The sequence below is a fragment of the Pelophylax lessonae genome, assembly GCF_965119305.1.
Source record: "Pelophylax lessonae genome assembly, chromosome: 12".
Taxonomy (NCBI): Eukaryota; Metazoa; Chordata; class Amphibia; order Anura; family Ranidae; genus Pelophylax; species Pelophylax lessonae.
In genome coordinates, this window is record NC_138779.1 from 180,788,380 (window position 1) to 180,816,012 (window position 27,633).

The following is a 27,633-nucleotide window of genomic DNA, read 5'->3' on the forward strand; positions in this document are numbered from 1 at the left end:
CGTATTTGAGAGTTTTTTTTCACACTGAAGTGGACTTGGTTTTATTGCACTAGAGTTTTAAATGAGCATTTTGTTTGCACATTCCGGAATGGCTTTTAAAGATTTGCTCACAGCATTTTATTTGATGTGGAAATAAAAAAAGAGTTTTTAACACTCTGCACGAGGGGAAGTCCTTTTTTGTTTATATTTCCACTCTGAGAGCCACAATACCGTTTGGGAGAAAAGGAGTCCGTGTGTCAAACACCCACCTGGGAGAACAGCCCACGATTGGGGGACCCGAGTGCTAGGAGCCAGTGCTAGGAGCGCTAGACACAATACCCAAGCCTGGTTTGATTCCTTGTTGGAGTACGCCATCAGGAATCCACTCCGTCTGGTAAGTGAGTTTTCTTACCACTTGAGCACCAGCGGTGAACGGCGAGGGAGCACAATATTGTCACGAATATACAGAGACTTTCTTTGCACCATTGCACATTGCACCTTATCTAAGAGACTCTTCCCGCACTAATGTACCAAAGTTTTTCCTCTTCCATTTTATGATATTTAATAAGTTTTTAATAATTATAGAATTGGAATTATAAATTGAATATTTACAAAGGTTTATATGATGGGAGTGTTTTATGGTGCTGGAGACTGGCCAACACCATGGCAACTCATGATGCTAATCAAGGGAATACTGGGTCTTATGCTTGCAGCACCCTGGTTGGGTACCATACAATCCTGCTTCTTTCAAGTCAGGGAAAGTCAAAAATTGAAAAAATTAAGATTAACCAAGGATAATTGTCCTTGAACAGGTAACTTTAAACACAAGTCAGCAATCGCAGATCCTGCGTGAACTTTTTTTCATTTTAGTATTCAATAGTTTTTTATTGATTTTTAAACAACGTAATAAAGTCATACAGCATAGTTTGAAACTGTAAAAAGGGAAGGGAACATAGACAAGAGAAAAGGGGGGTGGCCTGTGCAAAGGCATTCATTTCCGAACAATACATAACCAAATAACAAAATAACAAAATATGGCTCCAAACAGTATTAGCAACCAGGCCGACAGTGATATAAAGAGACCGTGAAGTACAGCAGATCACAACCGCCGTAGTCCCCTCCACCAGAGACACATCAAGAGTCCAGAAGACTCACCAAACTCCGACAAGATATCAGCCAGTAGAGGGCTCCCCCCCCCCAGACACCCCCAATGGGCACAAACTGTGTCCACGGAAGGGTGAAGCCCCCCCTAGCCTCTCTCCCCAGAAGGGGAGACCAACTGGCTCCCACCGACGGCCAAACAGTAAGAAAGCTTCCTCGGCCCTTAGCAGAGACCCCAAGCCAGGGTTCCGCAGCCGGAGCCAAGAAAGTCCCTCCAGTAGCCAGACCCCCAAAAGAGGAAAGAAACAGAAAAGCAGAAGAGCAAAAAGAAAAGGAAAGGAAGAAGAACAGCCCATGTCACCATGGGTGGAACTAGAATTATCTAGGCAAGAAATCATAAAAAACAGAAAGAGAGGAAAAGAGCCGAAAAGAAAAAGACCAAGGGAAGGACAGTCCGAAGAGGAAAGAGAGTAGCCGTCCATCCCCTGTCCCCCCGCACCGGACTCCAAGCCACCCAGCCACTACTACGGAGCCTGTAAGTACGCCACCCAGGGGCCCCACACTTGGTCAAATCTACGCTGCCTGTCCATACGAATGCTGGCCAACTTTTCGTTTAGCATAATCCACGACATTTTAGTTTTGACATGCACTATATGTAGCACTGGGGTCTTCCAAGCCCGTGCCACAGTAATTTTTGCTGCCAGGAGAATAAAGAATATCAGAGAACGGGTATGTTTAGGGATCTCAACCGGCAAGTCCGAGAACAGTACCGCCTTGGCGTCTCTGTTAATCCTCTGGCCCGTCGCCGAGTGGATCAGGTTAATCACCCGGATCCAGAACCGCCGGACCTTCGGACAACTCCACCACACATGATACATATCCCCGTGCTGTCCACAGTGTCGAAAACACAGGGGGGAGGCACCCGGAAATAATTTGGCCAGCCTCGTCGGCACCAAGTACCACCGAGACAGCACTTAATAGTTTGCCTCCACCAAGGTAGTGTTGAGTATCCCCCTGTGCACCATAGTCGCCCAGCGATCCCAGTCCTCCTCATCAACTTTTTTTCATTTTAGATAGATATATCAGGTTGGCTGCCTTGAGTAGGGAATGTCTAGTACCGCTGGATCAGGATTTTATTTAGTACCGCTGGATCAGGATTTTATTTCTGACTGTGTCCCCCCTGGGGTGGTTCTTCCTCTCCATTTGTCTATTTGACCATTGTCACAGGGAATGAAAGTAATGGGAAGTCAAAATGTTACAGTTGGCAAGAAAAGAGGGAAAATCTTCCAATCCAATGGAGACCAATGTTCAGATAAAAACTGTCCATGAGGGAAATTTTGTTCACTTTGCAGAGATTTATTCTTACTTGTTGCATCTTCCCAAATCATCCCAATGGGTCACAGATAGCAAATAATAAACTGACAACGGTTTTACCCATTCCCTACTTTATCCAAATTTAAAAAATACAGTGTAAAAAATATAGTTCTCAAATGAAAACCAGAGGAAATCAAGAAAAGCAATTAACTTATAATTGCTTTTCAGGGATAAACTTTCCATCTCCCGATTCTGCACATTTTACGAACCATGACAAGTCATCGTACACTTACAGTTTTCTGATCATCCTCAAAGCACTCCCGGGCCTCTTCATAGTTGCACACCTCCTCATAGCACTCCCTCTCCAGATTTCCCGGTGTAAAGGCCTCAAAATCCCAGCTGTTATACAGCAGCCTACGACCAATAAACTCACTTGCATCTTCACTGGCCAGGAAAACTGCAAAAAAAGTGTGTCAAGATTAGCTCTATAAGTCACGATGGGACGGACCGAGAACCCTTTGTATTACATTTTTTAAGCAATTGTAAAGAATTACATTTTAAACTTAACTTTAAAAATTTTAGCAAAAACATGTTCCTGGTCTGAGCATTTGAGCAATAAATTACATAAAAGAATGAATGAATGCATACATCAGCCCTGATCCTCCCCTTCTGGGGTCCCCTGCAGGTGCTCTGGTCCCCTCTCCCTCACCGAGTGACCCCAGAGCAAGCCAAGGTGGAACTCATGCAGGCTCACTGTGGAGCTGGCTCTGTGTGCCTACAGACACAGAGTAGGGCACAGCCCCAACCCCCAATGGCTCTCATTGCTGTCTCTGAGCCAATGAGGAGGGAGTAAGCTGCTCTCATGCATGGCGCTGTATCGAGATCAGGCTCAGGGGTAAGTTAGTGGGTTTTTACCCTAATGCATGAAGGTAAAAATGTTTTGCCTTTAGAACCACCTGTATTTTCTCAGAAGCGAAGATTCTTGCTGCTTAAAATGCAGCCACATTCCAGCCAACAGAAAATAAATTAATCATTTAGTGGAGCGTCCTGGCGTTGCATTAATAAATGCCAACTCTAGGGATAGGGGAATAAGCTGAAGCCCCTTCCCTTTGCCACTCCTCTGGCTGCAGACTTTCTGATGCCATCACATACAGTGCAGGACTAGCAGTCCCTACATTGTATGTTAGGATGGTGAGGAGCATGTCAGAGCATTGGAGAAGAAAGGAGCTGCTGGGAGAACAAGAAATAAAGGTATTTTCTTCATCAACCCAAGACCTAACAAGCTCTTAACCCCTGCAGTGCGGGCAGACCTCACTGCAATAGTATTATTTCTCTTTAAATATCTCTGAGTTTACAGCTTCTTGCACACTGAAGTAAAAAAAAGCCAATTTTTGGCTATAGTTGCCTGGTCGTAAAAATGTTACTACTCTTATTATGCATTTTTTTTTCTAGCACAAGAGTTCCTGCATAACGATCAATAAATACTTGTGAAAAAATTGTCTACCCCCTCCCAATACTTGCATCTGGCATACAAGCATGTATGTACACTAACCACTAAACCTATTTACATTAGCACACTAGGTAGAGGGTGCTAGATGTGAAAAAAAAAAAATAAACCTTGTTGATTCTTCCAGAATCTTACATCCTTAAATATGACCTGTAAACACTTTGTGTTCTCTCAAGGAGTCTTATTAGCCTTCCTAGACCTTACCTTGGAATGCAGAATAATTAGTGTCTGCATTGTGGAAAATAAGACTAGGTGAGGGTTTAGGTAGTTTAATAACAGACAACTAGGCAGGGCTGACACCACAGCAGTGCACAAAATACTGCATGTTGTTCGCCCACAGAAGGATTAAGCAGCTGAGTGCATTTCCAGGTGTACAACATGTATTTTTCTGTACTTGCAGGATGATAGATAGATAGATAGATAGATAGATAGATAGATAGATAGATAGATAGATAGATAGATAGATAGATAGATAGATAGATAGATAGATAGATAGATAGATAGATAGATAGATAGATAGATAGATAGATAGATAGATAGATAGATAGATAGATAGATAGATAGATAGATAGAACACACATACACTGCTCAAATAAATTAAAGGAACACTTTGAAAACACATCAGATCTCAATGGGAAAACATATCATGTTGGATATCTATACGGCTATGGACTGGGTAATGGGTTAGGAACAAAAAGATGCCACATCAATTGATAAAAATCATCAACCTACAGAGGGCTGAATTCAAAAACACCCGAAAATCAAAGTGAAAAAATGATGCAGCAGGCTAGTCCATTTTGCTTAAATTTCATTGCAGCATTTCGGAATAGGCTCATTTATTTGGAATGCGTCTTCTCCGTGTTTGGCCAGGTCTACGTTGCCCCTTCCAGTGTGACTTGGGGGCTTGGGATTACCTAATTTCCAGACGTATTTCTGGGCTACCTAATTTCCAGACGTATTTCTGGGCTGCGGTGCTGGTGATGATTCATTGGTGGGTGCAGGGCAGTAGGGCGAATGCGGCGGTATGTTTGGAAGCAGCCTTTCTAGGATCCAAAATGGATCTTCGCAATTTGATCTACTGAGGCCCCCGTGCGTATCCTGCTGCTCCTGGACCCACTTGGAGGGTCTAAAGCAGTGGTCCTCAACCCTGGCCTACAGGGCCCACTAACAGGCCAGATTTTCAAGATAACTGAAATACATCCCAGGTGATATCATTTGCTGCTCAGTGATTGCAGTACTCTAGTCTGCATCTCCCCAAGGTAATACCTAAAATCTGGCCTGTTAGTGGGCCCTGTAGGCCAGGGTTGAGGACCACTGGTCTAAAGGGTTGCCACAAAAAGATTTGTAGGTCCCAGCCAGTTGTCGCTTGCTCAACCCCTCTGGGGAAACCCCACTCTCCCCCAGACCCCCCAGCTGTGGACGAGGTTTGGGATAAAGACGTTGGGAGACATTATGCCAGCTGGTGTTCTGTTGTCGTGTTCCCTGATGTCCCAAAGATTCAACTTACCGGGTTGGATGTTCTTTCGGTACCTCCAGCTTCGCCATGCAGTTGGGGCCCCCCACTATTAAAAAAGATACCATAGAGGAATTGGTAGCATCTGGGGATCTGCAAAAGCCATGGTCATCGCTTTACAGTGCTCTCCTGTGCATTGAATCCTCTAAATTGGAGCGGCTGTGGGAGTACTGGAAAGGTGATATTCCCTCACTGGATGAGGAGACTTGGGAGGATTGCATTGATGGACCTGCCACATCTGGTGTTCAATGGCAAATGCCAATTCATGCTCCATGGTGTCGGGCAGTGAGCTCAGGGCCCACTAGAGGAGGTCAGGCCCTCAAGCCAGCCACATTAACTCAGTTTCTGATTGTTTGGTCAGAGACAGTCACACCAGTGGCTTGCTGGAGGTCATTTTGAAAGGCTCTGTCAGTGATCATCCTGTTTCTCCTTGCACCAAGGAGCAGATACGGGTCCTGCTGATGGGTTGAATACCTTCTACGGCCTCATCCAGCTCTCCTATTGTAACAGCTTATCTCCCGGAATTTTCTCTATGCTCGAGACTGGGAGACACAGCAAACCTTCTGGCAATTGCACGTATTGCTTTGCCGTCCGGGAGGAGTTGGATAGCCTGTGCAACCTCTATAGGGTTCAGGTATCGCCTCGTGCTACCAGTAGTGACACTGACCCTAGCCAAATGCAAAACTAGTGAAAAACAGTCAGAAAAGATGAGTAGGGATAAAAAAATGTCAGTGGCTCAACTGTGAAACCATTCCCGTCTTGTGTCATTGTTGCCCATCAAGTACACCCGTTGTCAATTTCATTAACACCAAAGCAGTTGAAACTGATTAACAACCCCCTCTGCTACTTAACTGACCAGATCAATATCCCAGGAGTTTAACCACTTAAGCCCCAGCCCTATTTCGGACACTTTTTGTTCACACGTTAAAACCAGTATTTTTTCCTAGAAAACTACTTAGAACCCCCAAACATTATATATATTATTTTAGCAAAGACTCTGGAGAATAAAATGTCGGTCATTGCAATAATTTTTGTCACGCGGTATTTGCGCAGAGGTCTTTAAAGCGCCATTTTTTTGGAAAAATTTTGAAAAAATCACATTTCACTGCATTTAAAAAATACTAAACAGTAAAGTTAGCCCATTTTTTTTGTATATTGTGAAAGAACATGTCACGCCGAGTAAATAGATACCCAACATGTTACGGTTTAAAATTGCGCCCCCCCCCCCCCGTGGGATGGCGACAAACTACGGTCAATAGAGATCTCAATCTTCGACGCTTTAAATTTATTTAACGGTTACCAGTTTAGAGTTAGAGTGTAGCTCTTTTTTTAAAATTATTGCTCACGCTCTGGCGATCGCGGCGATACCTCACATGTGTGGTTTGAACAGCGATTTCATTTGCGGCTCGACTTGGGTATACGTTTTTTTTGTGCGCGAGCTAACGGTGACGGGGGCGGCTAAATTATTATTATTTTTTTTCCCATTTATTTTATTTATTTTTTTAACTTTATTACAGTTTTAAAAAAAAATAAAAAATCTGATCACTTTTATTGCTGTCACAAGCAATGTAAACATCCCTTGTGACAGCAATATGTGTGACAGGTACACTTTATGGAGGGATCGAGGGTCTAAAAGACCCTAGACCCCTCCACTACACTTCCCTGTATGCAAAACGCCAAAAACGGCGTTTTTGCATACAGCCGATTTTCAAATTTGCCGCCTTTTGCAGCACAGTAACAGTCATGGACGCCACCTCCGGGTTACGTCAACGGAGACCCGATCAATGCCGTTTCCGGCATTCATCGGGACTCCATCCAGCCGGTGGGACAGGAGCCCTGAGCAAAGCCACGGAAGGCGGCGGGAGGGGGGGGGGGGGGACGTCCCCTCCCGCCCCCCCGGGTACCGATCGAGCGGCTCCCGAGCCGCATCGGTCGGTACCGACGGAAAGCCAACCGTCGGCTTCAAACCACGGTACCGGGATGGTGTCTCTAGCTAGAGGCATCATCCCGGTACACTACCGCAAAGTTTACCGACGTAGACCTACGTTAGTATGCGGTAAGTGGTTAATTGATTGACTTGATGCTATACTCTAATTAAAAAAAGTGTTCCTTTAATATATATATTATATATACACACACACACACACACACACACACACACACACACACAAACATACACATACATACAGTATCTCACAAAAGTGAGTACACCCCTCACATTTTTGTAAATATTTTAATATAACTTTCATGTGACAACACTGAAGACATTACACTTTGCTACAGTGTTAGGTAGTGAGTGTACAGCTTAACAGTGTATATTTGCTGTACCCTCACAATAACAACACACAGGCATTAATGTCTAAACCGCTGGCAACAAAAGTGAGTACACCCCTAAGTGAAAATGTCCAAATTAGCCATTTTACCTCCCCGGTGTCATGTGACTCGTTAGTGTTACAAAGTCTCAGGTGTGAATAGGGAGCAGGTGTGTTAAATTTGGTGTCATCGTTCTCACTCTGTTATACTGGTCACTGAAGGATCAACATGGCACATCATGGCAAAGAACTCTGAGGATCTGAAAAAAAGAATTGTTACTCTACCTAAAGATGGCCTAGGCCATAAGAAGATTGACAAGACCCTGAAACTGAGCTGCAGCACGGTGGCCAAGAATTGGTGCTCTATTTAAAGATGGCCTAGGCTATAAGAAGACTGCCAAGACCGTGAAACTGAGCTGCAGCACCATGGCCAAGACCAGACAGTGGTTTAACAGAACAGGTTCCACTCAGAACAGGCCTGGCCATGGTCGACCAAAGAGGTTGAGTGCACGTGCTCAGCGTCATATCCAGAGGTGGTCTTTGGGAAATAGGCATACAAGTGCTGCCAGCATTGCTGCAGAGGTTAAAGGGGTTAGGGGTCAGCCTGTCAGTGCTCAGACCAGATGCCACACACTACATCAAATTGGTCTGCATGGCTGTCTTCTAAAGATGATGCACAAAAAAGCCCACAAACAGTTTGCTGAAGACAAGCAGACTAATGACATGGATTACTGGAACCATGGCCTGTGGTCTCATGAGACCAAGATAAACTTATTTGGTTCCGATGGTGTCAAACTTGTGTGGCGGACACCAGGTGAGAAGAACAAAGAAAAGTGTCTTGCCTACAGTCAAGCATGGTGGTGGGAGTGTCATGGTCCGGGGCTGCATGAGTGCTGCTGGCTAGAGGAGCTACAGTTCATTGAGGGAACCATGAATGCCAACATTTACTGTGACATACTGAAGCAGAGACTGGGCGGCAGGGCAGTATTCCAACATAACGACCCCAAACACACCTCCAAGATGACCACTGTCTTGCTAAAAAAAAGCTGAGGGTAAAAGGTAATGGACTGGCCAAGCATGTCTCCAGACCTAAAACCTATTGAGCATCTGTGGGGCATCCTCAAACGGAAGGCGGAGGAGCGCAAGGTCTTCAACATCCACCAGCTCCGTGATGTCGTCATGGAGGAGTGGAAAAGGACTCCAGTGGCAACCTGTGAAGCGATGGTAAACTCCATGCCCAAGAGGGTTAACGAAGTGCTGGAAAATAATGGCGGCCACACAAAATATTGACACTTTGGACCCAATTTGGACATTTTCACTTAGGGGGTGTACTCACTTTTGTTGCCAGCGGTTTAGACATTAATGGCTGTGTGTTGAGTTATTTTGAGGGGACAGCAAATTTACACAAAAGCTCAATACTTTAGATAGTAGCAAAGTGTAAATTCTTCAGTGTTATCACATGAAAAGATAGAATAAAATAATTTACAAAAATGTTAAGGGGTATCAGTGAAAGGAATCATGCCCCATTGTTGGTGTCAGTGGAAGGAAGGGTGCCCCATTGTTGGTGTCAGTGGAAGGAAGGGTGCCACATTGTTGGTGTCAGTGGAAGGAAGGGTGCCACATTGTTGGTGTTAGTGGGGGGGGGGATAGTGTTATAGTGTTGCATGGTCTGTGTCATTGGAAGGAATTGTGCTTGTATCAATGGCCGGATTAAAAGGAAGCAAAGTTTGGAGACCACTGAAAGATATTATCAGAAAATGTAATACAGAAAAAAAAAAATACACAATATATATATATATATATATATATATATATATATATATATATATATATATATATATATATATATATATATATATATATATATATATATATATATATATATATATATATATATATATATACACACACACACACATACATACATACATACATATATATATATATATATATATATATATATATATATATATATATATATATATATATATATATATATATATATATAAATATATATATAACATTTTGCCCTGCACAATACCACCCAGCAGCTCTAAAATCTGGTACTCTCCCCCAGTGCTGTATTTTGGCCTAGGCTAACAAGGCCCAGGCCTAGGGCAGCACTTTGCAGGGGGGGCAGCAAAGAAGCCACCCCCCTCCACCTTAGACACGATTGGCCACTGGTTGCTAGAGCCGCCTCTCTAATTCCTCCCTCTCTCTCACCCCCCCTCTCTCTCTCTCACCCATCCCCCTCTCAGTCTCTCTCTCTCATCCCCCTCTCTTTGTCTCTCTCTCTCTCATCCTCCCCTCTCTCTCTTAACCCCCCCCCTCTCTCTCTCATCCCGAATCACCCACCCCCCTCTCTCTCTCCCTCACCCACCCCCCCCCCTCTCGTGAGATCTCAGGGTTTCCTGCTGGGATTTGTAGTCCTTCAATTTTGGAGGGAGACACATCCATTAGAAAAGAAGGAGTAGGGCAAAGTTACATAGGTAGGGGAGGGGGGGGGGGGGCGCCCAATTTTAGTCTTGCCTAGGGCAGCACAAAACCAAAATACACCACTGCTCTCCACTATGTAAATTCCAACTTGCCCTGGTAAGTCATGCATTGGACCTGTTCACCCACACTTCACAGGCCACCGCTAAATATAGTAACAGAGAATAAGGAATTATATAGCAAATCTAATTAAAATGTTTTATGATGCATTTAAGATCATCTAGGTGACTGTATTTAATGAAATGATCAGTAACTGAGGAAATGACAGGTGAACATAAAGTGTGGCCTAGCTTATCATTAATGCTTTATATAGCACTATCATATCCATCATCATCTCTCCTACATTGTAAAAAGTAAGTGACAGGAGCAACAGTGTGTAATAAAAAGAAAAAAAAAAAACATAAAAACATAACATTTAACCCTTTTGTATCAAATATTTTATTGGTCTCCCGTTTTTTTTTTTTTTTTAAGTGGAATTTTAGGTATGGCCTTTTTTTTGCATAGCTACATTGGTCCAGCTTGGTTTGCATAGCTACATTTGTCCAGCTTGGACCAATGAAAGTATGCATATGCCATATCTGTGGGATCCCTGGTGAAGTCACTGTAGTAAGGATGACTATCTTCTGGGTCCCATGCCGAGCAGCATGGTAAACATAGGAGGTTGCTCACTGGACACAAGCACGATTCAAATAACGCCTTGCCCTTTTCTCAGAGAACGCAAGGCATTCTCTGATTGGGCGAGGTTGAGAGACAGGGTAGTGATGTCATGATCTCTACCCTTATTAGTACTTTATATATTATATAGTAATAATCACATACAGTTGTAAGACCGTGTGAATTTCACATGTCCACTGCAATAGAAACAAGAAAACTATATCAGCCTCAGCATCAGTGTGAAAAGTTCCTTACCTTCTTTCCCAGGTTTATGAAGTTTATTTGGTTCCAGAAAATACCCCGTTGTGGCTGTGATAATTTGAAGCAGCAAGAGGCATCCTGCCCACATCTTGGCACAGACCTTTAAAAGATGTAAAACATATGCTAAATTATACTATTTTAATGCTACCCATACACAATTTAAAATGGGCAGATGCATTTTAAAAGATCAAAGACTGCTAGTCTAACTTAAGACATTTTTTAATAAGAAAATACAGAAATAATCTGCAATAACCAATTCACACTCATTTTTTTTATGCAAAGAAATAATATGACGTCCAAAATCTGCCACCCCAACTATAGGGTGTCTGTGCCCACCCACTCTATTGCACACTATGATTGACAGCATAGCAGGGCAAAGTTGCACTGATTTTGGAGTCAATTTCTCTTTAAATCAATTCAATTAGAATTTTAGGTTTTGCTTGGCTATGATGTGCTGGGGGGTAGCAATTTTTCCATATGTTCTTGGCTCCTGCAATCATTAAGACCCCTTTAACAGTTGATTACTTTTTTTTTTTTTTAGGAAAAGGTGGTTCCTTATCCTAAAATTATTGTAAAGACTGTTGTGGATGAACTGTAGTTAAAAATGTGGTGTGTAAACCCTAAAGCTGATCACATACATCAGAGGGTGGTTGGATATGTAGGCACCAGCCTGTAGAGTTCTTTAAAATGCAAGAATCCTTATGCTCCAGTGTAGTATACAACACAATGCCTTTGTGTCTGATTGGAGTAAATCACCCTCCAATTAGAACAGGACAGAGAGAAAGAACCAAACTTTTGTCTTGTCCAACATCTTCTCCTGGACAGTGTCTGAGCAAATTGGGACTCAGAGTACAATGGAGCAGTGCTGTATTTTGGCCTAGGCCAACAAGGCCCAGGCCTAGGGCGGCACTTTGCAGGGGGGCAGCAAAGAAGCCGCCCCCCTCCACCTTAGACTCTATTGGCCACCGGTTGCTAGAGCCGCCTCTCTCATTCCCCCCTCTCTCACTCTCATTCCCCCTCTCTCTCACCGCCCCTCTTTCACCCCCCCTCTATCTCTCTCTCACCCCTCCTCTCTCTTCACCCCCCTCTCTCTCATCCCCCTTTCTCTCTCTCTCATCCTCCCCTCTCTCTCTTTCATAACCCCCCTCTCTCTCTCTCATCCCGAATCACCCACCCCCCCCCCTCTCTCTCTCCCTCACCCACCCCCCCTCTCGTGAGATCTCAGGGGTTCATGCTGGGATTTGTAGTCCTTCAACTTTGGAGGGAGCCACATCCATTAAAAAAGAAGGAGTGGGGCAAAGTTACATATGGCACTTTTCCACTGCAAGTACCAGCTCAGCTCTACTCGGCCCTGCTTGGCCCGGTTTGCATTTCCACTGCTGGTACCGCATGGTATGGTGTTGGAACGGTTCGGTACGGTATAGGTTTGCTTTTACACTAAAGTAGTACTAAAGTTAAATGGGTGGGATAACAACGGGGTGGGTGGGATTCTCTGACCAATCAGTGGCTGGTAGTGACTGCATGCAAAGGATTGTGGGATATGGTACCAGTTTGGTACCTGTTGGAACCACAATCGAGTAGGTACTGTTTTTTCAGAGCCGTACCGTTCGGTTCCATGCAGTGGAAAAGTGCCGCCGTACCGTACCGAACCATTCCGACACTATACCATGCGGTACCAGCAGTGGAAAAGCACAAAAGCGTGCCGAACCGTTCGGTTCCATGCAGTGAAAAAGCGCCAATAGGTAGGGGGGGCGCCCAATTTTAGTCTTGCCTAGGGCAGCACAAAACCAAAATACACCACTGCAATGGAGTTTATGGCATCCTGGAAGAACATGGCGTGATGGGTAGGTTATCCCTAGGTAACCAATGTACTCCAAGGAGGAGAAGCATAGAGATTCAGCCTGTTCTCCAGAAATGCCCACTAAGCAAATAAATGTGTACCTGACTGCAGAGTGGTTACTGAATCTAGAACTTCTATAAAATCGGTTCCTTTGCAGAAAAATGTATTTTAAAGGCCCGATGATAAAAAAATAATAATAATAATAATAATAATAATAATAATGGTTATTTCAATGAAAAAGAAAAAAGTCCCAAAGCATCAAAGCACAAGGTCGGGAACATTGAGCATGGCACAAGAGTGATATATGAGCCAACAAGCTCATTTGCTACACCTGGTCAGATGATGATGACGATGCCTCGAGTACTAAAAAAGAGTGAGAGATGTGCAACCAGTAGTTGATTTGAGGGCAAGAAGAGAATGGTGGTAACCCTTTCCTAGAGAGGCTGAAGACAAAGAAATGGAATTCAGAATGTGGACATACTGATTAATTTGTTCCGAGGAGTGCGCAGAGGTCACCTCCCACCTAGTCAAGTTCCTGGGAGCATCTTGCAATCATAAGTGCACTACAGCAACATTACCAGCAGTTCCCCTGTGATTAGAGGTGCCTGAGAAGCTAACAATGTCCCTTTAAGTGCTCTGCTTCTTTGAGAGAGTAATTGAAGGCCTACAAGCCAGCTGATAAACTGGCTTTTAACAAAAAAGGTTTTTGCACATTTTCTAGCATTAACATGCATTTAGAGATTACCATTTCATAGTTGGTGAGATTGAGAAAAAAATAAAAATAAAAAAATAAAATAAAAAGAAGGACACCAGTCCCATATTTCCATAAATGTAGCGCAGAGAACATGAGCATACACCTCTGAAGCCAGCCTAAACCCCAAAATAGAAATCAGCCAAAACTCTACACTGCGGTGAATCTCTAATTTTATCGTAATAGGTATGCCTGAATTAGCTGCATCAGCATGGTGGTAAACAGAGGGTCGTCAACTAGATTAGGAAAGGTTTAAAATTACAAAAATGACCCTCAAGGTGTAAATAGAAGCTCGTTATTACTAACTGTGAACGAGTATAAAATAAATCGACAAAAATGCATACTATGCAAATTGCCAGATTGTACAATTAACCACTTAAGCCCCAGAAGATTTTACCCCCTTCCTGACCAGGGTTTTTTTTGCGATTTTTTACTGCGTGACTTTAACGGACAATTGCGTGGTCGTGCGACGCTGTACCTAAACAAATTTGGCGTCCTTTTTTTCCCACAAACAGAGCTTTCTTTTGGTGGTATTTGATCACCTGTGCGATTTTTTTATCATGCGCTATAAACAAAAAAAAGAGCGTAAATTTTGCAAAAATAACAATATTTTTCACATTTTTTTATATGAAATTCCCCAAAAAAATGTAAAAATCAAAATTTAAAAATTTCGGCCAATTTGTTTTATGCTACATATGTTTGGTAAAAAAAAAAAAAAAAAAAAAAAAAAAAAAAATCGCAAAAACCGTATTTTGATTGGTTTGCGCAAAAGTTATCGCGTTTACTAACAAAGGGAAAGATTTTTTGGTGTTTTTTTTTTTTAAAACGAGTAATGGCGGCGATCTGCAATTTTTTTTGTGGGACTACGACACTGCGGCAGACAGATCGGACCCTTGACTGACATTTTTGGGGTTACCAGTGACATTACTGCAGTAATCAGTGCTATACATATGCACTGTTACTGTAAAAATGACACTGGCAGGGAAGGGGTTAACTATTGGAGAGGGAGGGGTTAAGTGTGTCCTAGGGGCGTGTTTCTAAGGGCTCTTTCACACGGGCGTTCCGTATGTCCGTTTTTCATCCCATCCGTTTGCGGATGAAAAACGGACATAATGTATCTCTATGCAAATACGGATGTCAGCGGATGACCATCCGCTGACATCCGTTTTTCGTCCTTTCAGTTCAGTTTTTTGGAACGGAAGAGAGCCCTATTTTTAATTCCGTTCAAAAAAACGGAACGGACGCAAAAACGGATGTCAGTGGTGTCATCCGCTGACATCCGTATTTACATAGAGATACATTATGTCCGTTTTTCATCCGCAAACGGATGGGATGAAAAAACGGAAAGATGGACCGGATGACACAAGTGTCATTCGTGTCCGTTTCAAAAAAAAAAAAAAAGGACCTGATCGGGCAAAAAAAAAACTGAACGCCCGTGTGAAAGAGCCCTAACTGTGATGGGACATGGCTACTAGTGTAAAAACAGAGATTAATGGTCCTACATAGTAGAACCGTCTGATCTCCATTTTTAAACAGGGGAGAATGACAGGCGGATTGTTTACATTAGCCGCCTGCCTTTCTCCCTTCCCGGCGAACGATCGCGAGTGACCAGCGGACATCGGGTCCGCCGGTCACACGCACTGACTTGTTAGGGAATGAGCCGGGGCTGGTGCGCGCCTCAATAGGCGCGTGCTCGCCCGCTATTGGCTCACAAGCCGGTGAAAGGCTAGTGACGTATATATACACGTCACTTTGCCTGGCCGGGGCTGACCGCCGCAGTATATGTACTTGCGGCGGTCGGCAAGTGGTTAAAACCCAATTGAAGCCTTGTTTTTTTTTTTTTGTTTTGTTTGCTTTTTAGGCAGTCTAAAGTTAAGCTGTAACCATTCACACCTGAGCGTATTGTTTTCAGACGGTTTTTTTTGGGGTGTTTTTCAGGCGTTTGTGGAGGCAGGCATTGACATCTAACAAAAACTCTGGTTGTTCTGTCCTCCCTATGTGTGAGGGTACATAGATTGACAGGCAGTATAACCCTGATTTCCTTCAATGCATTGACAAAGGAGCAAGGTCCAACTTCAACTTTTATTGCAAGGAAATACGTGAAATTAGAGTGGTAAAACAGCGATGCCGCCATAAACTAAGATGAGGGAGGATGCAACTAGCTGTGTTTCCTCTAGCTGAATTTCCTGTAGAAAACAAGATATGGAGGGAAGATGATGTCACCAAAGTTCATAGGTGAAAGCTATGGTAGCTGGGCTGGGACAAAAATTGTTCCAATATGTAATATGTGAATGGCCACTAGATGGCGCTGGTACAACATGAACAGTAGGTTACACAGTAAATTACACATTGTGAAAACTCTCATAAGAATAACATGACAATATAATGATGGAGACATGACACTCCCCGCTTGGTATCCCAAGGATACCACATTAACTATTCTCTGGAGAGAGTAACAAAATCAGTTCAGTAACAGGTCTCTGGAAGAGTTTAGGCTCATTTTGCCTGCAGACTTTCACTTCCACCTTCCTGACTCTTCCATCTTCACTTGGAAATACTTTGGTTATCAGTCCCAAAGGCCAGTCATTTCTTTTTGACTGAGAGTCTTTTACAAGAACAACATTACCAACCTTCATGTTGGGTTTACTGGTTTGCCATTTATTCCGGGACTGTAGAGTAGGGATGTATTGTTTTCTCCATTTATCCCAGAAGGCATCCGCTAGAGTTTGCACTCGTCTCCACTGACACTTGTACAAATCTTTAGTGCTAAACTCACCAGGGGGAGCTGTAACCGTACCAACCTTTTGGGTGAGGATAATAGAAGGAGTGAGTAAAAGAGGATCTTCTGGATCACTGGATATTGAAGTCAAAGGTCTGGCATTCATGATCGTCACTACTTCGGCCATAAAGGTTGTAAGAGACTCATGGGTAAGCTTCAAAGTCCCCAGCTGTAGAAAGATAGAATCAAGGATCCTGCGGGCTATACCAATCATACGCTCCCAAGAGCCTCCCATGTGAGAGGAGTGTGGGGAATTGAATGTCCATTTACAGTCTTGGTCAGCAAGATATCTCTCTACATGGTCACTGTCGATGTTTGAGGGGATCTGCAGTTCCTTACAGGCTCCCACAAAATTTGTGCCTCTGTCAGAGCGGATTTGTTTGACCGGGCCTCGAATAGAAATGAAACGTCTGAGAGCATTTATGAAGCTGGATGTGTCCAAAGACTCAATGACTTCTATATGCACAGCCCTAATACTCATGCAGGTGAATATGACTGCCCAGCGTTTGCTGTTTGCACGACCTCCTCTGGTGTGTCGTGTAGTGACAGACCAAGGGCCAAACACATCAAGACCAACATTTGTAAAGGGAGGGTCTGTACTGAGTCGGTCGGCAGGAAGATTAGCCAATTTCTGTGACTGAAATATACCACGTAGTCTTTTGCAAGTGATACATTTGAAAATTAGACTACTCACAAGTCTTTTTGCTCCCACTATCCAGAATCCAGCTGTCCGTAAAGCTCCTTCAGTGAACAAACGTCCCTGGTGCTTGGTCTTTTCATGGTAGTGTTGCACAAGTAACGATGCAATATGACTGTTTGGAAGTATTATTGGGTTACATTCCTTACTCTCAAGTTTTGCCTTAGAAATACGTCCCCCAACTCTCAACAGTCCATTATCATCTATAAATGGGTCAAGTCTCTTAAGGGAACTGTCTTTAGGAACGCATTTTTGCTTTTGGAAGTGTTCAAGATCTTGAGCATAAACTTCTTGTTGGATACACCGGATGATAGCGTCTCTAGACTGTGTGAGTTCATCCAATGAATAGGCTTTATGACAGTAATGCCAACCTTTGCAATGTTCTGATCTTGTAGATGTGGCTCTAAAAGATCTGGCTATGTGGATCAAACCAGCTAATGCTCTGTTTAACGATTTCCATGTGGAAAACTTGTTGAATCGTTCAGATCCAAGATGTCTGTTAGAAACTGTTGTGGTGAGTACAGAAACGTGAGGACCAATCTCTGCATCAGAATTCGGCTCTGACAACTCAAATGTATCTTCCTCAAGAGTGTCCACTACTGGTCTGTAGAGGAATGTTGGCCCTGTGAGCCAGGTAGAGTCTTTGAGGTGGGCTGCAGGAACAGCTCTTGTGGCATGATCTGCCGGGTTTTGGTCAGTTGGTACATAGCGCCACTGGGTAGGCTGTGTTGACCTCCTAATTCTTTGCACTCTGTTGTGTACATAGACGTAGAATCTCCTAGTCTCATTGTAAATGTAGCCCAACACTACTTTGCTGTCTGTATGAAACACTGTATTGTCAAGTTGTATGTCTATTTCTGACACAATAAGCTCTGCTAGTTCTACTGCCAGAACAGCAGCACAAAGTTCCAAACTTGGTATGGTGAGCTCAGGACATGGTGCCAGCTTCGCCTTGCCCATTACAAAGCCAATTTGAACTTGACCTTTATTGACTATTGTTTTGAGGTAAGCGACAGCAGCAATTGCTTTTACTGAAGCATCACAAAAGATGAACAGTTGCCTAGACTGAACCTCTGCTGGAGAGAGGTGGGTATATGACCTAGGTATGTGTAGGTTAGATAATGACTTTAAAGAGTCTCTCCATGTTATCCATAGTGCCTCTTTCTCTGAGGAAAGTGGAGAATCCCAATCACATGTATCTGTGGTTAACTCTCTGAGCAGAGTCTTACCTTGGATGATCACGGGTGCTGCAAACCCAAGTGGGTCATATAGACTGTTGATTGTGGATAAGACACCACGTCGTGAGAAGGGCCTTTCCTCTTGGTTGACCTGAAAGGTAAAGGTGTCAGACTTGAGATCCCAGCTGAGTCCCAGGCTGCGCTGCATGGGTATTGTGTCTGTAGCCAAGTCTAGATCTTTCAAGTCGCTGGCGTGATCTTGAGTAGGAAAAGCTTCCATAACAACTTTACTGTTTGAAGCTATCTTATGCAATCTGAGGTTTGAACATGAAAGCATAGTCTGAGTCCTCTTGAGTAGGCTGATTGCAGCTTCTGGTGAGGGAAGTGACTTTAGACCATCATCAACATAAAAGTCCCTTTCAACAAACTTCTTAACATCCTGTCCATAGTCTTTTTCACCTTCTCGGGCAGAGAGTCTGAGACCATATATTGCGACTGCAGGAGATGGGCTGTTCCCAAAAACGTGTACCTTCATACGGTACTCTATGATGTCCTTGGTGGGGTCATTGTCTCTGAACCAGAAGAATCTCAAGAAGTTTCTGTGCTCCTCTGTAACTTGGAAACAATAGAACATTTGTTGTATGTCAGCAACTATAGCGATGGATTCTTTACGGAATCTGATGAGGACACCTAGAAGAGAGTTATTGAGGTCTGGTCCTGTCAAAAGAACATTGTTGAGGGAGACTCCCTGATATTGTGAGCTGGAGTCAAACACCACTCGGATTTGACCTGGCTTCTTAGGGTGATAAACACCGAAGATTGGCAGATACCAGCATTCTTCTTTTTCTTTCAGAGGTGGAGCTACCTCTGCATGGTTGTTTTCAAATATCTTGCCCATAAATAAGAAGAAATGTTCCATCATCTCTGGTCTTTTCTGGAAATTGCGTCTAAGTGAACAGAAGCGTTTTAAGGCCTGATCCCTGTTGTTAGGGAGACAGCGTCTCCGAGTTTTGAATGGAAGTGGTGCAACCCAGGTGTTTGTTTCATCCTTGAAAATTCCTTGTTCCATTATTTTTAAAAAGGTCTCATCTTCAAAGGAGGGAGCTATCTTGTGATCTTCTTTTGTCCTCTGGAACACTGTGCATCCTAAGTGGTCTAGGTCTTCACCACAAGAAGGGTTCTGGATTTCAGTAAAGTCCGAATATAGCATACCTGCAGGCTTCTCTCTTACAAGGAATTTGTTAGGGCAAGGCTGAAAGAGGGATGGACGTCCATTTTCCAATGTATGCGTGTAAAAAGAATTTACAGTGGTTGGCTTGTGGACATTTCCTAAGCAGACATCACCTATAATGACCCACCCTAGGTCCAGCTTCTGAGCATATGGAGAATTGTGAGGACCGTTTATCTGTTCTCTCACCTTGTGGACTCTTATGATGTCTCTTCCCAGCAGGAGTATTATTTGAGCCTCTGGATCAAGTGCAGGAATGAGATGAGCTATGGGTTTTAGATGCCAATGATGCGATGCAGCCTCAGGTGTAGGAATCTCTTCTCTATTGTTTGGAATCTGGTTACATTCGATCAGGGTAGGCAGAGGCAAGGATGCTTCCCCATTTACGGATTCGATTTGGTAACCAGTAGCTCTTCTGCCTTTTTCTTCACTCACACCTGTGCAAGTTTTAAGTGAGTATGAAGAGTTATGTCCTTTAATACTGAAGATATCAAAGAAAGCTGAGCTAGCAAGAGATCTATTGCTTTGATCATCAAGGATGGCATACAACCTTATGGCTTTCTCTTTGTGACCAATGGGGTACACTGTAACCAGACAAATCTTAGAGCATGATTTGTTACTAAGACCTTCTCCACAGACTTGGGTGCACTGGGGTGTCACTTCAGGAGGTTTTGTATCTCTCTCCTCCCCGCCATGCTCTGCAGCCTGGTCTGAAGGTGTGAGAGTCCATGGAGGTGGCCCAGGGTGTAAAGCTGTAATATGCTCTCCACTGTCACATTCTGAGCATTTAATGTTCTCTGTACAGTCTTTTGCGAGATGAGAGGTAGATGCGCAACACCTGTAGCAAATATGGTTTTCCTTGAGGAAGGTTTTGCGTTCCCTGAGAGGTTTTCCTCTAAATCCTCTGCATTTCAGCAATGAGTGTGGTTTCTTATGTAGAGGGCACTCTCTGTGCAGGTCTTTTGTTGGGACCTTCTCAGTCTCTGTAGTACTGTAAGTTTTGATTGAGGAGTCTTTAAGAGATACACTGGTTTTGTGTACTGCAACAGGTGTACCTTTCAGGTTGCGAGGTGAGACAGGTTTACCTAGTTTAGGGTATGCGGTGTCAAACATTGAGAAGTCAAAGCTAGGATCATTTCTGGTCTTTGCTTGTTGGTGCACAAAGTCCACAAAGAATGAAAATGGAGGAAATTGGACATTGTACTGCTGTTTGTACTTGGAGCCTTGAGCGATCCACTTCTCTTGTAGACTAATAGGTAGTTTTTGTACAATGGGGTTGACACCACGCGCCGTATCTAAGTATGCTAGACCTTGCAAGTCTCCTTCGTCCTTGGCAACTTGGAGTTCCATCAGCAGATCGTTTAGTTCTCTAAGCTTTTGATAACCTTTGTTATGAATTTTGGGAAAATCTTGAATTCTTTGGAATAGTGTGTTCTCTATTACTTCTGGTGAGCCATAACACTCTTCAAGTCTCTCCCATATGGCGTTCAGCCCTCTAAATGGATAGTTAATGTTAATGTCTCTAATCCGCTTTGCATGTTCTGCTGACTCATTTCCTAGCCACTTGACTAGAAGATCAACTTCTTCACTTGCAGACAGATCTAGATCTCTGATCGTATTCTTGAATGATGATCGCCATGATCTATAGCCTTCAGGTCTGTCATTAAACTTGGAGAGCCCCTTGGTTATTAGCTCACGTCGGGCAAAGAATTTAAGGAAGTCTGACATACCTTCACTTCTGCTTGATGGACCCGGAGATAAGTTGTGGTGTAAAGGTCCCGGCGGGCTGGTATAGCTTTTTGGTGTCAACTTGTTGCTGTAATAGTCACCATCTACTTCAGGTTGCACTGAGGGATGATGGTATGCAAAATTGCTCTCTTGCTTAACATGAGGAGAATGGTCAGCAGAAGTTGCTTGCCGTGTGTGAGGATTCTGCTGCTCTTTAGCAGGGGTTGACTCTGCTCCTGGTCCTAAATGCAGACTGTCACCTGACTTAGAGTGCTGCAGTATGTAGTCTGTAGTGCGTTTCATGTTATCAGGATGACCAGGTTCAGGCCCAAGCATGTTGCTGAGTCTATCACTTGTGGAGTTTGCTGCTTCTTCTAAAGCTTCTGCTTCTGCGATAGCGGCTGCAGCTTCCTTCTCCACTTCTAGCTTTTCCAATGTTGCCTGTTGTTCAGCTAGGACTGCTTCCATGCGTGCTTTCTCTATTTTCAATTGTCTCTCTTGTTCAGCAAATGCTGCTCGCATTTTGGCGGCTTCAGCCTTTGCGCGGGCAATGGCAATAGTGGAGCTGCTCACTGACCTCTTTGAGCTTCTGGAACTGGCTGAGGTGTGGGACCTTGTCTCCAATGGATCAGACTTGCTTGTTGACATGGTAGCAGGTTTGCACACTTGCACTGTGTGGGGTTCAGTATCACGTGGTCCAACCTGTACTCGGTTGCTGTTTCACTGCAGCTTGTGAGAGGTCACAGCGTCTTGCATCAGCTTGTGCAGAATCTGCAGCTTTACTGTGTCTCTAGCTTGTTAGGAGGTCGCTGTTTTACTGTTCTGTCCTCCCTATGTGTGAGGGTACATAGATTGACAGGCAGTATAACCCTGATTTCCTTCAATGCATTGACAAAGGAGCAAGGTCCAACTTCAACTTTTATTGCAAGGAAATACGTGAAATTAGAGTGGTAAAACAGCGATGCCGCCATAAACTAAGATGAGGGAGGATGCAACTAGCTGTGTTTCCTCTAGCTGAATTTCCTGTAGAAAACAAGATATGGAGGGAAGATGATGTCACCAAAGTTCATAGGTGAAAGCTATGGTAGCTGGGCTGGGACAAAAATTGTTCCAATATGTAATATGTGAATGGCCACTAGATGGCGCTGGTACAACATGAACAGTAGGTTACACAGTAAATTAAACATTGTGAAAACTCTCATAAGAATAACATGACAATATAATGATGGAGACATGACACTGGTAATCAGCCCAAAATGAAGCTCCTGTACTTTTTTGAGCTACAGGCGTTTTGCTTCAGGGGACAAAACGCTCAGATGTGAACAGGGGCCATTAAAATAAATGGGATTTTGATTGTTGGGCATTTTGGATTTTCACAGATGAGCGTTTTAGGAGCTGAAAAACGCTCAGGTGTGAACAGGGCTTAAAGAAAGTAGCACATTTTATCTTCTTTTTAATATTAGGTGTGAGCATTTGCAACTGTTAAAGCTGTGAATGTCAGCAGCACACTGGGGAGCCGCACTGCTGCTCCCCACAGAGCCCAACAGTCTGACACTCCACCTGCACAATGCTGCAATCAGAGCGCTGCTGCGCAGGGGAAATGGAGAACAGCATGCTAGAACTTGTATAGAATGAAGCAGCGTGTGAACTTAGTGGGACTTGCATCAGGAGGAATTGCCAACATGGTTAACGTTTTAATGGGCTGAAGCCCACTTTTCAAGGTCTGGATAAAAAATAAAAAATAATGAAACCACATTGGAAATTATTCCTGTTGCAAGTGCCACTTAGTGCACCTGCTGTCTGCTTCATATGCTACATACCTTCTTCATGGATTGCACCTGGACCAATATCCCTATAAGCATGTGAGATGACCCACTTCTACCCAAAATACTATACACACATACACTGCTCAAAAAAAATTAAAGAAACACTTTGAAAGCACATCATATCTCAATGGGGAAAAATATAAATGATGGATATTGATACTGACATGGACTGGGTAATGTTATGAAAATTATCAACCTACAGAGGGCTGAATTCAAAGACACCCTGAAAATCAAAGTGAAAAAATGATGCAGCAGGTTAGTCAATTTTGCTGAACGTTCATTGCAGCAACTCAGAAATGGTACTCAGTAGTTTGTATGGCCCCCACCCACGTGCTTGTATGCATGCCTGACAACTTCGGGGCATGCTCCTAATGAGACAACAGATGGCTTCCTGGGGTATTTCAACCACATCTGGACAAGGGCATCACCGAGTTCCTGAAAAGACTGAGGTGTAATCTGGAAGCATCAGATGGACTGAAACATATTGTCCCAGAGGTGTTCTATTGGATTTAGGTCAGGCGAGCGTGGGGGTTATTCAGTGGTATCAATTCCTTCATCTTCCAGGAACTGGCTTCATACTCTCACCACATGAGGCTGGGCACTATCGTGCAGCAGGAGGAACCCAGGACCCACTGCACCAGCGTAGAGTCTGACAATGGGTCCAAGGATTTCATCCTGATACCCAACGACAGCCAGAGTGCCATTGTCAAGCCTATAGAGGTCTGTGCCTCCCTCCATGGATATGCCTCCCAGACCATCACTGACCCACCTCCAAATTAATGCTGAATGATGTTACAGGCAGCATAACATTCTCCATGGCTTCTCCAGACCCCTTAACATCTGTCACATGAGCTCAGGATGAACCTGCTTGCATCTGTGAAAAGCACAGGGCACCAGTGGCAGACCTGCCAATTCTGGTGTTCAATGGCAAATGCCAATCGAGCTCCATGATGCCGGGCAGTGAGCACAGGGCCCACTAGAGGACGGAGGGCCCTCGCCACCCTCATCAAGTCTGTTTCTGATGGTTCAGACACATTTACATCAGTGGCCTGCTGGAGGTCATTTTGTATGGCTCTGGCAGTGCTCATCCTGTTACTCCTTGCACAAAGGAGCAGATACCGGTCCTGCTGATGGGTTAAGGACCTTCTATGGCCCTGTCCAGCTCTCCTAGAATAACTGCCTGTCTCCTGGAATCTCCTCCATGCTCTTGAGACACAGCTGGGAGACACAGCAAACCTTCTGGCAATGGCACGTATTGATGTGCCTTCCTGGAGGAGTTGGACTGCCTGTGCAATCTCTATAGGGTCCAGGTATCGCCTCATGCTGCCAGTAGTGACACTGGCCCTAGCCAAATGCAAAACTAGTAAAAAAACAGTCAGAAAAGATGAGTAGGGAAAAAAAATGTCAGTGGTTTTACAAACTGTAATATTAAGATTTAGCACAAATACATTGCACTACATAAGCTTATCACACCCAAATATTTTCAGTAAGGAAAAACATAGCAGGACTTACCCCTAATGTAAACCTAATCTGAATAACCAAGCCTAACTTGAACATAATATCTAATACTAAATGTAGATCCCAAAGTTATACTCAAATCCCCATGGCAATTACATGCTATATTTCCAGGACAAGAAATACTATTATGGCAATATCATAGAAAATATCATACCCAACAATTCATGCACTAAAACCTATAGGGGTTGATCTATTAACCACTTAAGCCCCGGAGGATTTGGCTGCTAAACGACCAGGGGGTATTTTGCGATTCGGCACTGCGTGACTTTAACGGACAATTGCGCGGTCGTGCGACGCTGTACCTAAACGAATTTGGCGTCCTTTTTTTCCCACAAACAGAGCTTTCTTTTGGCGGTATTTGATCACCTGTGCGATTTTTTGATCACGCGCTATAAACAAAAAAAGAGCGTCAATTTTGCAAAAATAGCAATATTTTTCCCTTTTTTTTTATATGAAATTCCCCCCCAAAAAAATTTAAAAATCAAAATTTTTTAACATTTTCGGCCAATTTGTTTTATGCTACCTATGTTTGGTAAAAAAAAAAAAAAAAAAAAAAAAATCGCAAAAAGCGTATTTTGATTGGTTTGCGCAAAAGTTATTGCGTTTACTGACTAAGGGAAAGATTTTTGTCATTTTTGTTGTTTTTTTTTTTAACGCGTAATGGCAGCGATCTGCGATTTTTTTTGCGGTACTGCGACATTGGGGCGGACAGATCGGACCCTTGACTGACATTTTTGACACTTTTGGGGTTACCAGTGACATTTCTACAGTAATCAGTGCTATATATATGCACTGTTACTGTAAAAATACACTGGTAGTGAAGGGGTTAACTTTATTTGAGAGGGAGGGGCTGTGTGTGTCCCTAGGGGCGTGATTCTTACTGTGATTGGCTGTGGCTTCAGCTGTATGCAGAGTGATCAACGGATCTACATAGTAGATCCATATGATCAGCTCTCATACAGAGGGGAGAATGACAGGCAGCTTGTTTACACAAGCTGCCTGACTTTCTCCCTCTCCCCCGCCGATCGCAGAGTGGCCGGCGGACATCGGGTCCGCCGGTCACACGCGCGGGGGGGGGGTCCGTGACCACGCGGGAGCGCGCCTCCGGCGAAGCGCGCTCGCTCCCTAGACCCTCACAAGCTAGTGACGTAGCCCTACGTCACTTTGCCTGTGAGGGGCTGACCGCCGACGTAGATCGGCGTGCGGCGGTCGGCAAGTGGTTAAAACTGGAGTGTGCTAATTCTGGTGCAGCTGTGTATATTAACCAATCAATTTATAACATCAGCTCGTTCAATTAAGCTAGTTTGACAAAAATAATCTGGAATCTGATTGGTTTCTATGTAGAGCTGCACCAGATTTTTTCACTCTCCAGGTTTTCGTAAATTAACCCCATTGTGCCTAATGACAATACACCAGATTATCAGCATCATAAAACATGCGACAGAATCTTGATGCCAAATGCAGTCAACCCAACTATAGATAAATACATACGCACGATTGTTCGCTTTTGAAAATGTGTTTATAGGATGCTAATATTAAAAAAAAGAATTTGACAAAAAAAAAAAAAGTTTCTATCAGGTACAGCGTTTCCCCTATATCTTTTGAAGGTATGGAATGTATTCAAAATCAAAAGGTTAATGTATATTACTGGAGACCAAACAAGAACACACCTTGGTCATGCATTGACATTAGTCATAAAAAGACCGGCACATTAATTCAAATACCTATATTAATAGTTAGCACTGCAGACAGGGAAAGTATTAGAACAACTCTCCAAAAGTAAAGGGAACTCTCCTAGATAGCTGTCACTGGAACAAGTGTCTCCAATGGAAAATGACCCTTTATTCTTGTCCTGCTGACAACTCAAAAGTTTGGATTGAACCTTAAATTTCAGTGCCCCACAACAATGGTCACTAGAACAAAAAAAAAAAAAAAAAAAAAAAAAAAGAAGGATACAAATCTGCCTTGCAAGACGCACAAAAAAAAAAAAAAAAAACCAAGAGGTTTTAACTTTACTAACCCTATTCTACCAAAAATTAAAACAGCAATTTCTTATCTCGTTATCCCGTAGGGGCTCTGTTGGACGTTTTCAGGAGTAGTTGGATCTGTACTCCTACTTGGACATGAGGAGGTCCCAATCTGTTGGATTTTTAATCTGGAACATACCAAAATGTGGGCAAAAATTCCCAAAACTCTCATTCAAAAATTATGTCAGGGCAATCTCGCTGCTGGAAATGCCTAAAACACGAGGTGACCGGCCTGAGTCTAAAGGCCCGTACACACGTACCGATCGTCGGCATACAAACGTCGGTGGACGAAGGATCTGCCGATTGTACGCGTGTTAGTATGGTGCCTCCGACAGATGTCTGCGCACAATCCGCGGACAAAAGTCTTTCGTGCAAACATGAAAATATTTGTATGCCGACACCAGAACGGACGATTGTTCGCCTGTCAGTACACAATTCGGCCGACAGACCGCAGATTTGCAAGACTGGGCATGCTCAGAAAATAGAAAACACAGGGAAAGTTAACCATTACATGACATCACTTCTGCAGTCGGCGGACAAAATTCTTGTGCTGTCCTTGTGCTGTCTTTGCACTTTTCAGCAGACACCGACATCCCGGGGAGAAAAGAGGAACATTTGTAAGCCGACCATCGGTACGTGTGTACGGGGCTTTACTCAAAACTATGCCTAAAATATCGCTTTTTGGGCTGACCCTTTTAAAAGAAAAATGTACTCAATGAGTTGAAACTGTTAAAGGAAGTGTTGGGAGAGCTTGCATTCCTAGCTGCCTTTCTAGCTCTATGATCTTTAAACTCTGTAGGGGTTTCCCACACAAACATGTATCAGGAATTCTTATCAGTTTCAGACATGTTGCAAAATCTGTGTGACAAAGTATCATTTTCATTTCTCTAGTAGCTCAGATAACATGCAATAAATGTATACTCTACT

The 27,633-nt window shown here is 43.5% G+C and overlaps 1 protein-coding gene across 1 annotated transcript in view; it reads right to left on the reverse strand.

The window, feature by feature from the left end:
- PRRG2 (proline rich and Gla domain 2) overlaps positions 1-27,633 on the reverse strand; it is a 113,549-nt gene that overhangs the window by 33,958 nt on the left and 51,958 nt on the right. Inside the window, exons 2-3 of the mRNA XM_082273734.1 lie at positions 11,129-11,234; positions 2,688-2,851 (exon numbers count right to left, since the gene is read on the reverse strand). Coding sequence (XP_082129860.1) covers positions 2,688-2,851; positions 11,129-11,222 — 258 coding nt within the window. The 5' untranslated portion in view covers positions 11,223-11,234. The remainder of the gene's footprint in view (positions 1-2,687; positions 2,852-11,128; positions 11,235-27,633) is intronic.